The sequence below is a fragment of the Bos mutus genome, chromosome 6 (assembly GCF_027580195.1).
Source record: "Bos mutus isolate GX-2022 chromosome 6, NWIPB_WYAK_1.1, whole genome shotgun sequence".
Classification (NCBI taxonomy): Eukaryota; Metazoa; Chordata; class Mammalia; order Artiodactyla; family Bovidae; genus Bos; species Bos mutus.
In genome coordinates, this window is record NC_091622.1 from 83,635,629 (window position 1) to 83,648,148 (window position 12,520).

The following is a 12,520-nucleotide window of genomic DNA, read 5'->3' on the forward strand; positions in this document are numbered from 1 at the left end:
AGGCCCAAGAGAGTCTGGGCCTCTGAGGACTACCCGAGTGCCTGAACCTGAGCAGCTTGGACCTGGGAGGTGCAGGCAGCCCAAGGCCGGCCACGGATGGTTCCCAGCAGAGCAACCTAGAGCCTGAGCAGTGTGGGCAGGGAGGCTACACGCGCCGTGAGTGGGGGCAGACCCAGTGTGGCTGAGGCACTGTGAGCACACGCCAGAGTTATTTGTTTGCAGCATCCCTCCCTTCCTCCCCACAGCGCGACTGAACAAGTGAGCCTAAAAAAAAAAAAAAAGTATCCTCCACTGTCCCCTTTGTGTCAGGGCAGAAACCAGACACTGAAGAGACCAGCAAACAGAAGAAGCTATAACAGAGGGAACTGCCTTGGAAGTTACAGGCAATAGATTAAAACCCTGTGGTTAGTACCGACTACATAGGAAGGGGCCTATAGATCTTGAGAAATATAAGTCGGACCAAGGAACTAGCCAAAAATCAACTGAACCCACAATACTCACAACAAAACCTGAGAAAGTCCTAGATATATTTTTACTATTTTTACGATCATTCTTTCTTTTTTTTTTTTTTAAATTAAAAAAATTTTTTAAGTCCTCTATTATTCCTTTAATTTTCACTTTTTATAACATATTACTTTGCAAAAAAAAAAGACCCTATTTTTTTTAAAGCAAACTTCATATATATATATTTTTTATAATTTTTTGACCTTGTTTCTTTTTTTTTTTCTTCTTTTCTTTAACATCATATTTTTGAAATTCCAAACTCTACTCTAGATTTTTAATTTAGGTTTTTGGTATTTGTTATCAATCTTGTACCTATAGTTTTTTTTATAATTTCTGTGACTATTTTTTTTTTTTTTTTTCTCTGTTTCTTTCTCTTCTTCTTTTATATAACATTGTATATCTGAAATTCCAAACTCTACTCTAGATTTTTAATTTTAGCTTTTTGGTATTTGTTATCAATTTTGTACCTGTATTTTCTTTATAATTTTTGTGACTTTGTATGTTTTTGTTTGTTTGTTTGTTTTTTTCTCTCTTTCTTTTCCTTCTTCTTTTTTTAACATTGTATTTTTGAAATTCCAAACTCTACTCTAGATTTTTAACTTTTGCTTTTTGGTATTAGTTATCAATTTTGTACCTACATTTTCTTTATAATTTTTGTGACCTTGTTTGTTTTTGTTTGTTCGGTTTTTCTCTCTTTCTTTTCCTTCTTCTTTCCTTTAACATCATATTTTTGAAATTCCAAACTCTACTCTAGATTTTTAATTTTTGCTTTTATGTATTTGTTACCAATTCTGTACCTTTAAGAACCCAATCTTCAGTACCCATTTTTCACTAGGGAGCGAGATTACTGGCTTGACTGCTCTCTCTCCCTTTGGACTCTCCTTTTTCTCCACCAGGTTGCCTGTGTCTCCTCCCTAACCCCTCTCTACTCTACCCAACTCTGTGAATTTCTGTGTGTTCCAGACGGTGGAGAACACTTAGGGAACTGATTACTGGCTGGATCTGTCTCCCTCCTTTTCATTCTCCCCTTTTATCCTCCTGGCCACCTCTGTCTCCTTCCTCCTTCTTCTCTTCTCTGTATAATTCCGTGAACATCTCTGAGCAGTCCAGTTGTGGAGTGCACATAAGAAAGTGATTACTGGCTAGCCCACTCTCTCCTCTATTGATTCCACCTCATCTCATTCGAGTCACCCTAACTCCCTCCTCCCTCTTCTCTTCTCCATGTAATGCTGTGAACCTCTCTGGGTGACCCCCCAGTAGAGAAACTTTTCATCTTTAATGTAGATGTTTTATCAGTGGTGCTGTATAGAAGGAGAAGTTTTGAAACTACTGTAAAGATAAGACCGATAACCGGAAGCAGGAGACTTAAGTCCAAACCCTGACTCCAGGGAACTCCTGACTCCAAGGAACATTAATTGACAGGAGCTCATCAAATGCCTCCATACCGACACTGAAACCAAGCACCACACAAGGGCCAATAAGTTCCAGGGCAAGACATACCAAGCAAATTCTCCAGCAACAAAGGAACACAGCCCTGAGCTCCAAGATACAGGCTGCCCAAAGTCACCCCCAAACCATAGACATCTCATAATTCATTACTGGACACTTCATTGCACTCCAGAGAGAAGAAATATAGCTCCACCCACCAGAACACCGACACAAGCTTCCCTAACCAGGAAACCTTGACAAGCCACCTGTACAAACCCACACACAGTGAGGAAACGCCACAATAAAGAGAACTCCACAAACTGCCAGAATACAGAAAGGACACCCCAAACTCAGCAATTTAAGATGAAGAGACAGAGGAATACCCAGCAGGTAAAGGAACAGGATAAATGCCCACCAAACCAAACAAAAGAGGAAGAGATAGGGAATCTACCTGATAAAGAATTCCGAATAATGATAGTGAAATTGATCCAAAATCTTGAAACTAAAATGGAATCACAGATAAATAGCCTGGAGACAAGGATTGAGAAGATGCAAGAAAGGTTTAACAAGGACCTAGAAGAAATAAAAAAGAGTCAATATATAATGAATAATGCAATAAATGAAATTAAAAACACTCTGGAGGCAACAAATAATAGAATAACAGAGGCAGAAGATAGGATTAGTGAATTAGAAGACAGAATGGTAGAAATAAATGAATCAGAGAGGATAAAAGAAAAATGAATTAAAAGAAATGAGGACAATCTCAGAGACCTCCAAGACAATATTAAACGCTACAACATTCAAATCATAGGGGTCCCAGAAGAAGAAGACAAAAAGAAAGACCATGAGAAAATACTTGAGGAGATAATAGTTGAAAACTTCCCTAAAATGGGGAAGGAAATAATCACTCAAGTCCAAGAAACCCAGAGAGTCCCGAACAGGATAAACCGAAGGCAAAACACCCCAAGACACATGTTAATCAAATTAACAAAGATCAAACACAAAGAACAAATATTAAAAGCAGCAAGGGAAAATCAACAAATAACACACAAGGGAATTCCCATAAGGATAACAGCTGATCTTTCAATAGAAACTCTTCAAGCCAGGAGGGAATGGCAAGACATACTTAAAATGATGAAAGAAAATAATCTACAGCCCAGATTATTGTACCCAGCAAGGATCTCATTCAAATATGAAGGAGAAATCAAAAGCTTCTCAGACAAGCAAAAGCTGAGAGAATTCTGCACCACCAAACCAGCTCTCCAACAAATACTAAAGGATATTCTCTAGACAGGAAACACAAAAATGGTGTATAAACTCGAACCCAAAACAATAAAGTAAATGGCAACGGGATCATACTGATCAGTAATTACTTTAAACGTAAATGGGTTGAATGCCCCAACCAAAAGACAAAGACTGGCTGAATGAATACAAAAACAAGACCCCTACATATGTTGTCTACAAGAGACCCATCTCAAAACAGGGGACACATACAGACTGAAAGTGAAGGGCTGGAAAAAGATTTTCCATGCAAATAGGGACCAAAAGAAAGCAGGAGTAGCAATACTCATATCAGATGAAATAGACTTTAAAACAAAGGCTGTGAAAAGAGACAAAGATGGTCACTACATAATGATCAAAGGATCAATCCAAGAAAAAGTTATAACAATTATAAATATATATGCACCCAACATGGGAGCACTGCAGTATGTAAGACAAATGCTAACAAGTATGAAAGGAGAAATTAACAATAACACAATAATAGTGGGAGACTTTAATACCCCACTCACACCTATGGATAGATCAACTAAACAGAAAATTAACAAGGAAACACAAACTTTAAATGATACAATAGACCAGTTAGACCTAATTGATATCTATAGGACATTTCATCCCAAAACAATGAATTTCACCTTTTCTCAAGCGCACATGGAACCTTCTCCAGGATACATCACATCCTGGGCCATAAATCTAGCCTCGGTAAATTCAAAAAAATAGAAATCATTCTAAACATCTTTTCTGACCACAATGCAGTAAGATTAGATCTTAATTACAGGAGAAAAACTATTAAAAATTCCAACATATGGAGGCTGAACAACATGCTGCTGAATAACCAACAAATCACAGAAGAAATAAAAAAAGAAATCCAAATTTGCATAGAAACTAATGAAAATGAAAACACAACAACCCAAAACCTGTGGGACACTGTAAAAGCAGACCTAAGGGGAAAGTTCATAGCAATACAGGCATACCTTAAGAAACAAGAAAAAAGTCAAATAAATAACCTAACTCTACACCTAAAGCAACTAGAAAAGGAAGAAATGAAGAACCCCAGGGTTAGTAGAAGGAAAGAAATTTTAAAAATTAGGGCAGAAATAAATGCAAAAGAAACAAAAGAGACCATAGCAAAAATAAACAAAACCAAAAGCTGGTTCTTTGAAAGGATAAATAAAATTGACAAACCATTAGCCAGACTCATCAAGAAACAAAGGGAGAAAAATCAAATCAATAAAATTAGAAATGAAAATGGAGAGATCACAACAGACAACACAGAAATACAAAGGATCAGAAGAGACTACTATCAACAATTATATGCCAATAAAATGGACAACGTGGAAGAAATGGACAAATTCTTAGAAAAGTACAACTTTCCAAAACTCGACCAGGAAGAAATAGAAAATCTTAACAGACCCATCACAAGCACGGAAATTGAAACTGTAATCAAAAATCTTCCAGCAAACAAAAGCCCAGGTCCAGACGGCTTCACAGCTGAATTCTACCAAAAATTTAGAGAAGAGCTAACACCTATCCTGCTCAAACTCTTCCAGAAAATTGCAGAGGAAGGTAAACTTCCAAACTCATTCTATGAGGCCACCATCACCCTAATACCAAAACCTGACAAAGATCCCACACAAAAAAAGAAAACTACAGGCCAATATCACTGATGAACATAGATGCAAAAATCCTTAACAAAATTCTAGCAATCAGAATCCAACAACACATTAAAAAGATCATACACCATAACCAAGTGGGCTTTATCCCAGGGATGTAAGGATTCTTCAATATCCACAAATCAATCAATGTAATACACCACATTAACAAATTGAAGAATAAAAACCATATGATTATCTCAATAGATGCAGAGAAAGCCTTTGACAAAATTCAACATCCATTTATGATAAAAACTCTCCAGAAAACAGGAATAAAAGGAACATACCTCAACATAATAAAAGCTATCTATGACAAACCCACAGCAAACATTATCCTCAATGGTGAAAAATTGAAAGCATTTCCTCTAAAGTCAGGAACAAGACAAGGGTGCCCACTTTCACCATTACTATTCAACATAGTTCTGGAAGTTTTGGCCACAGCAATCAGAGCAGAAAAAGAAATAAAAGGAATCCAGATTGGAAAAGAAGAAGTAAAACTCTCACTATTTGCAGATGACATGATCCTCTACATAGAAAACCGTAAAGACTCCACCAGAAAATTACTAGAACTAATCAATGATTATAGCAAAGTTGCAGGATATAAAGTCAACACACAGAAATCCCTTGCATTCCTATACACTAATAATGAGAAAACAGAAAGAGAAATTAAATAAACAATTCCATTCACCATTGCAACGGAAAGAATAAAATACTTAGGAATATATCTACCTAAAGCAACTAAAGACCTATATATAGAAAACTATAAAACACAGGTGAAAGAAATCAAAGAGGACACTAATAGATGGAGAAATATACCATGTTCATGGATTGAAAGAATCAATATAGTGAAAATGAGTATGCTACCCAAAGCAATTTATAGATTCAATGCAATCCCTATCAAGCTACCAACGGTATTCTTCACAGAGCTAGAACAAATAATTTCACAATTTGTATGGAAATACAAAAAACCTCGATTAGCCAAAGCTATCTTGAAAAAGAAGAATGGAACTGGAGGAATCAACCTACCTGACTTCAGGCTCTACTACAAAGCCACAGTTATCAAGACAGTATGGTACTGGCACAAAAACAGAAATATAGATCAATGGAACAAAATAGAAAGCCCAGGGATAAATCCACACACCTATGGACACCTTATCTTTGACAAAGAAGGCAAGAATATACAATGGATTAAAGACAATCTCTTTAACAAGTGGTGCTGGGAAAACTGGTCAACCACTTGTAAAAGAATGAAACTAGACCACTTTCTAACACCACACACAAAAATAAACTCAAAATGGATTAAAGATCTAAATGTAAGACCAGAAACTATAAAACTCCTAGAGGAGAACATAGGCAAAACACTCTCCGACATACATCACAGCAGGATCTCTATGACCCACCTCCCAGAATATTGAAAATAAAAGCAAAAATAAACAAATGGGACCTAATTAAACTTAAAAGCTTCTGCACAACAAAGGAAACTATTAGCAAGGTGAAAAGGCAGCCTTCAGAATGGGAGAAAATAATAGCAAATGAAGCAACTGACAAACAACTAATCTCAAAAATATACAAGCAACTCCTACAGCTCAACTCCAGAAAAATAAATGACCCAATCAAAAAATGGGCCAAAGAACTAAATAGACATTTCTCCAAAGAAGACATACAGATGGCTAACAAACACATGAAAAGATGCTCAACATCACTCATTATCAGAGAAATGCAAATCAAAACCACTATGAGGTACCATTTCATGCCAGTCAGAATGGCTGCGATCCAAAAGTCTACAAGCAATATATGCTGGAGAGGGTGTGGAGAAAAGGGAACTCTCTTACACTGTTGGTGGGAATGCAAACTAGTACAGCCACTATGGAGAACAGTGTGGAGATTCCTTAAAAACCTGGAAATAGAACTGCCTTATGATCCAGCAATCCCACTGCTGGGCATACACACTGAGGAAACCAGAAGGGAAAGAGACACATGTACCCCAATGTTCATCGCAGCACTGTTTACAATAGCCAGGACATGGAAGCAACCTAGATGTCCATCAGCAGATGAATGGATAAGAAAGCAGTGGTACATATACACAATGGAGTATTACTCAGCCATTAAAAAGAATTCATTTGAATCAGTTCTAATGAGGTGGATGAAACTGGAGCCTATTATACAGAGTGAAGTAAGCCAGAAGGAAAAACACCAATACAGTATACTAATGCATATATATGGAATTTAGAAAGATGGTAACAATAACCCTGTGTATGAGACAGCAAAAGAGACACTGATGTATAGATCAGTCTTATGGACTCTGTGGGAGAGGGAGAGGATGGGAAGATTTGGGAGAATGGCATTGAAACATGTATAATATCATGTATGAAACGGGTCACCAGTCCAGGTTCAATGCACAATACTGGATGCTTGGGGCTAGTGCACTGGGACGACCCAGAGGGATGGTATGGGGAGGGAGGAGGGTGGAGGGTTCAGGATGGGGAATACATGTATACCAGTGGTGGATTCATTTCGATATTTGGCAAAACTAATACAATATTGTAAAGTTTAAAAATAAAATAAAATAAAATAAAAAAAATCACATTGGTTCTTTCCAGAGACTAGACTGTTAGAAGGTAAGAGTGGGTTAGGTAAAGCTGTCGAGGTCCTATGAGAGATGATTGTGAGTGACTTCTAGCTTGTCGGCTTGAGAAGCTGGTGGATCATGGCACATGTAGGGATGGAAAGATCATCTAGTAATGAGAGGTCATCTAGTAAAGGCTTTGTTTTATACTTAAGGAAAATAGAGCCTAGATGTTTTAAATTATATGCCTAGTATCACATGTCTGTTTGACTCTCTCTGTTCTTTATTCGATACCATCTCCCTGTAAAACCTATGATTAATAATAAGATTAAAGTTCCTTGGCAACTATCCACCTCCTTGCCTGCCTCTTGACAAATCTGTGTGCAGGTTAAGAAGCAACAGTTAGAATTGGACATGGAACAACAGACTGGTTACAAATTGAAAAAGGAGTACGTCAAGGCTGTATATTGTCACCCTGCTTATTTAACGTATATGCAGAGTGCATCATGTGAAATGCCAGGCTGGATGAAGCACAAGCTGGAATCAAGATTGCTGGGATAAATATCAATAACCTCAGATATGCAGATGACACCATCCTTATGGCAGAAAGTGAAGAACTAAAGAGCCTCTTGATGAAAGTGAAAGGGGAGAGTGAAAAAGCTGGCTTAAAACTCAACATTCAGAAAACTAAGATCATGGCATCCGGTCCCATCACTTCATGGCAAATAGATGGGGAAACAATGGAAATAGTGAGAGACTTTATTTTCTTGGGTTCCCAAATCACTGCAGATGGTGAGTACAGCCATGAATTTAAAAGACACTTGCTCCTTGGAAGAGAAACTATGACCAACCTAGAGAGCAAAAAAGGTCCATCTAGTCAAGGCTATGGTGTTTCCAGTAGTCAAGTATGGATGTGAGAGTTGGACCATAAAGAAAGCTGAATGCTGAAGACTTGATGCTTTTGAACTGTGGTGTTGGAGGAGACTCTTGAGAGTCCCTTGGACTGCAAGGAGATCAAACCAGTCAATCCAAAAGGAAATCAGTCCTGACTATTAATTGGAAGGACTAATATTGAAGCTGAAGCTCCAGTACTTTGACCACCTGATGCAAAGAATTGACTCCTTAGAAAAGATCCTGCCTGATGCTGGGAAAGATTGAAGGAGGAGAAGGGGATGACAGAGGATGAGATGGTTGAATGGCATCACCAACTTAATGGATATGAGTTTGAGCAAGCTCCAGGAGTTGGTGATGGACAGGAAAGACTGGAATGCTACAGTCCATGGGGTCTCAAAGAACCAGATATGACTGAGCGTCTGAACTGAACTGACTAATGTTCCTTAACTAATTAACTGAACTAACATCATTGAAGAGGAATAGGCAGAGATACAGATGCTGTGCATATAGATACTTGTTTATCCACCTAATTATTTCTTTTTTAAAAAATGATTGAATTATATTTGATGTATAATATTTTGGGCTTCCCTGGTGGCTCAGACAGTAAAGAATCCGCCTGCAATGTGGGAGACCTGGGTTCGATCCCTGGGTTGGGAAGATCCCTTGGAGGAGGGTATGGTAATTCCCAGTATTCTTGCCTGGAGAATCCCTGTGGACAGAGGAACCTGGCGGGCTGTAGAGAGTCAGACACAACTGAATGACTTTTACTCACTCAAAATGTTTTGGAAATGCATCAAATGATTCAGTTATATATATTCTTTTTTCAGATTCTTTTACACTGTAAGTTATTACAAGTCATTGAATATAGCTCTTTGTGCTACACAGTAGGTCTTTGTTGTTTATCTATTTTATATATGGTAGTGAGTATCTGTTAATACCAAAGTCTTAATTTATCCCTCCCCACTTTTCCTGTTTGATAACTGTAGGTTTGTTTTGTATGTCTGTGAGTCTGCTTCTGTTTTGTAAATAAGTTCATCTGTATCTTTTTAAAGATTTCACATATAAGTGACATCATATGATATTTGTCTTTCTCTGACTTACTTTGCTTAGTATGATAATCTCTAGGTCCATCTATGTTGCTGCAAATGCCATTATTTCATTCTTTTTTTATGGCTGAATACTAGTCCATTGTACATATATACTACATCTTTTTTATCCACTCATCTGTTGACAGACATTTAGGTTGCTTCCGTGTCTTGGCACTACTGTAAGTAGTGTTGCAATGAACATGGGGTGCGTGTATCTTTTAGAATTAGGGTTTTCTCTGGATATATGCCCAGGAGTGGGATTGCTAGATCATGTGGCAACTCAATTTTTAGTTTTTTTTTTTAAAGGAACTTCCATAGTGTTTTTCATACTGGCTGCACCAATTTACATTTTCACCATCAGTGTTATATCCAAACCTTCTTTAGCCATAATTTCTTTATTTAAAACCCTAAGCACCTGATTAGCATATACTAGGATAGTGACTCGGAGAAGGCAATGGCAACCCACTCCAGTATTCTTGCCCGGAAAATCCCATGGGCAGAGGAGCCTGGTAGGCTGCAGTCCATGGGGTCGCGAAGAGTCGGACACGACTGAAGCGACTTAGCAGCAGCAGCAGCAGCAGCAGCAGCAGGATTGTGACTACTCCCCCTAGGAACTTTACAAATAAGTTCAAGTACAACACTATACTTTAGAAAAAGACGTGAAAGATGCTTTTCTTATTTTACCTCAGCAATACTTGGGAATGTTGATTATTACTTAGAAGACAATAAAACTCAGATGGTTTTTTAAGTAGTAGTAACATCAATCACTTACTTCTTAAAGCAGTGCGCTGCAGTAACAAGCCAAGTATTACTAATCAAGGTGGCCCCACACTGATGTATTTTATTATGCTGAAGAGAAGCTTGCCAAGGCCAGGCAGCCTTGCCTGCGATCTCTCCGGACATTATTCTGTTGCTTACTAATGGAACAACTCGTTTACCACAACCTGAAAGAGATGCGATTGTTAAATTATAAGAAATGTCTCTATAACTCTTGATACAGAGAAATTAGTAGAGTGCTGCAGTGCAATGTTTCCATCAGTCATTATATAAACATGTACAATATTAATATCCACCTTCTCCTCATTGATGTTTTGCTCACTCCCTCTATTTATAGAATGGATATACATTGCCCACTGAAGCTACATAAGTCTGAGAAGTATCGACACAACTCAAAGTGTATGTCTTGAGGACTTGCAGTGTCAATTATCCAGATGTTCTGGGAGCTCCTACTAAGATTATTGTTTCCTAGTTTTAGGTGATCCCACCATGTTATTTTGACATAAAAGTCCTCACCAGAAGAACTGATCAGAGAAGTAATTGCCAATTCCTTGGAACTCCTTCTCTCATACACTTTTCTGAGTGACTAGTTCCTCAAGTGGCATGGTTAATGCATCATGACCAGTCTCTTGCTCTTTAGGATGGAGGACTCTATATTGCCACATAAATATCACATTCACTATAGGTGGGGATAAATAAGTACTCTATTATGTGTGTCAGATCAGAGATTAGTTTGCTGCTTAGGATTCCTGCTAAGAATGAAGCCTGTTTAAAGCATGCTGCTAATAAATAAAATATGGTAGGTTCAATTTTTATTCCAAAAAATTAGGTATCAAAGAGGAAATTCACTTTACTGGTACTGATGACACTGCTACTGTGGCCGGTCGTTTAGAAATCCCCATCACTGCCATCTCTAGTTTAGACTACTGTTTTTCTCACCTGGAGGACTGCAACAGCTTCCCTGATCATCTCCTTGCCTCCAGTGTTGCTCCTCCAATCCATTCTCCACCCTGGAACCCGAGTGGCCTTTCTGTTGTGTCTAAAACCCTTTAGTGACTTTTCATTCCAGATAAAGTTGAAATGTTTTAGCATGATTCTGGTCCTTGATGACTATTAATCATACCCCTTTCTCATGTCCCCAAACCCCAATCCTATATTACAGCCACACTGACATTTTTCATTTATAAGAAGTGATCATATTCTTGCTTTTCTAGAGACATTTTTACATACTATTCTCCCTGCCCAGGACATTCATCCCACTTATCACTTGATTTGTGTGGTCCTTCCTTTCTCCTGTCTCAAGGATTACTTTCAGACCCCACAAGACCAAGTCAGGTTAGCTGACTCTGTGATTGACTTTCACTGCACTATCTCTGTCATAGCATTTATCACACTGTTTTAACATTTCCTGATTTATTTATGTTTTCCTCTAAATTCAAACCCTTAATTTTAGAGGAGGAATCATGTCTTAGTGACACTTGTATTCACTTTCTGGCACTTGGTAGATTTTAAAAGGATATTTATTGAATGAATAAAAATATATAGTATATTTGCAAGACAGATGAAAATGAATGAACACCTTTGCTCAAAGTCATCACCACTTAAAAAAAATTCTTTCAAAATTTAGGCCACAGTGATATGAAGCAAGTGATAATATGAAGTGAGTGAGTAGAGCTGCTGTCAACCATGAAGACGAGTATGATCAGTAAATTGTATAGACAATCACAAGTAAAGGGGTCTATCTCTTTTCCACTTATCATTTTCTCATTATTTTACTTCTCAGTAGAAAGCATAATTAGTAGCATTTAAAAATTATCAAGGCAAGTCCATTTATTCCAAATCAGAAATATAAAATTTCTTCAAATTGCTCCTAGATTTCCACCATGTAAAATATTTTTCTTGAAGATGACAAAAAAGGTTGATTTTAGAGTTAGGGAAAAAAAAGTATTTTCATTTGTTACACAATTGTTATTCTCTCCAAAAGAAAATGTGGAAAATGAGTGGGAAATTATGAGCTAATATTTGAAGATATTATCCTTTCTGAGATGGAAATGGAACTTGTGTTTATAAGCTAACTAGACTTACATGCTTGGACAGTTAGCTTCCCTGTTGATGAGCTCATTGCTGAAAAACAAGATAGAACAAAGAATGATAATTTGATATTCTCCTAGTTGGTCTCAATGACCAGAAATTATCAGAGAATATTCATCATATATGGAGTACAGAAATTTGAGCGTATGGATGAGTCAGGAAAACAGCTGATATAACAGGATATATGTATGGTTTTGGTAGAGATTTATAGGCAATCTCTAGGCTTTCCTGGTGGCTCGGAT

The 12,520-nt window shown here is 37.5% G+C and overlaps 1 protein-coding gene across 1 annotated transcript in view; it reads right to left on the minus strand.

Moving 5' to 3' along the window:
* The window catches only part of TMPRSS11A (transmembrane serine protease 11A), a 63,139-nt gene that overhangs the window by 10,054 nt on the left and 40,565 nt on the right, over positions 1 to 12,520 (minus strand). The window contains exon 6 of the mRNA XM_070372957.1: positions 10,183 to 10,354. Coding sequence (XP_070229058.1) covers positions 10,183 to 10,354 — 172 coding nt within the window. The remainder of the gene's footprint in view (positions 1 to 10,182; positions 10,355 to 12,520) is intronic.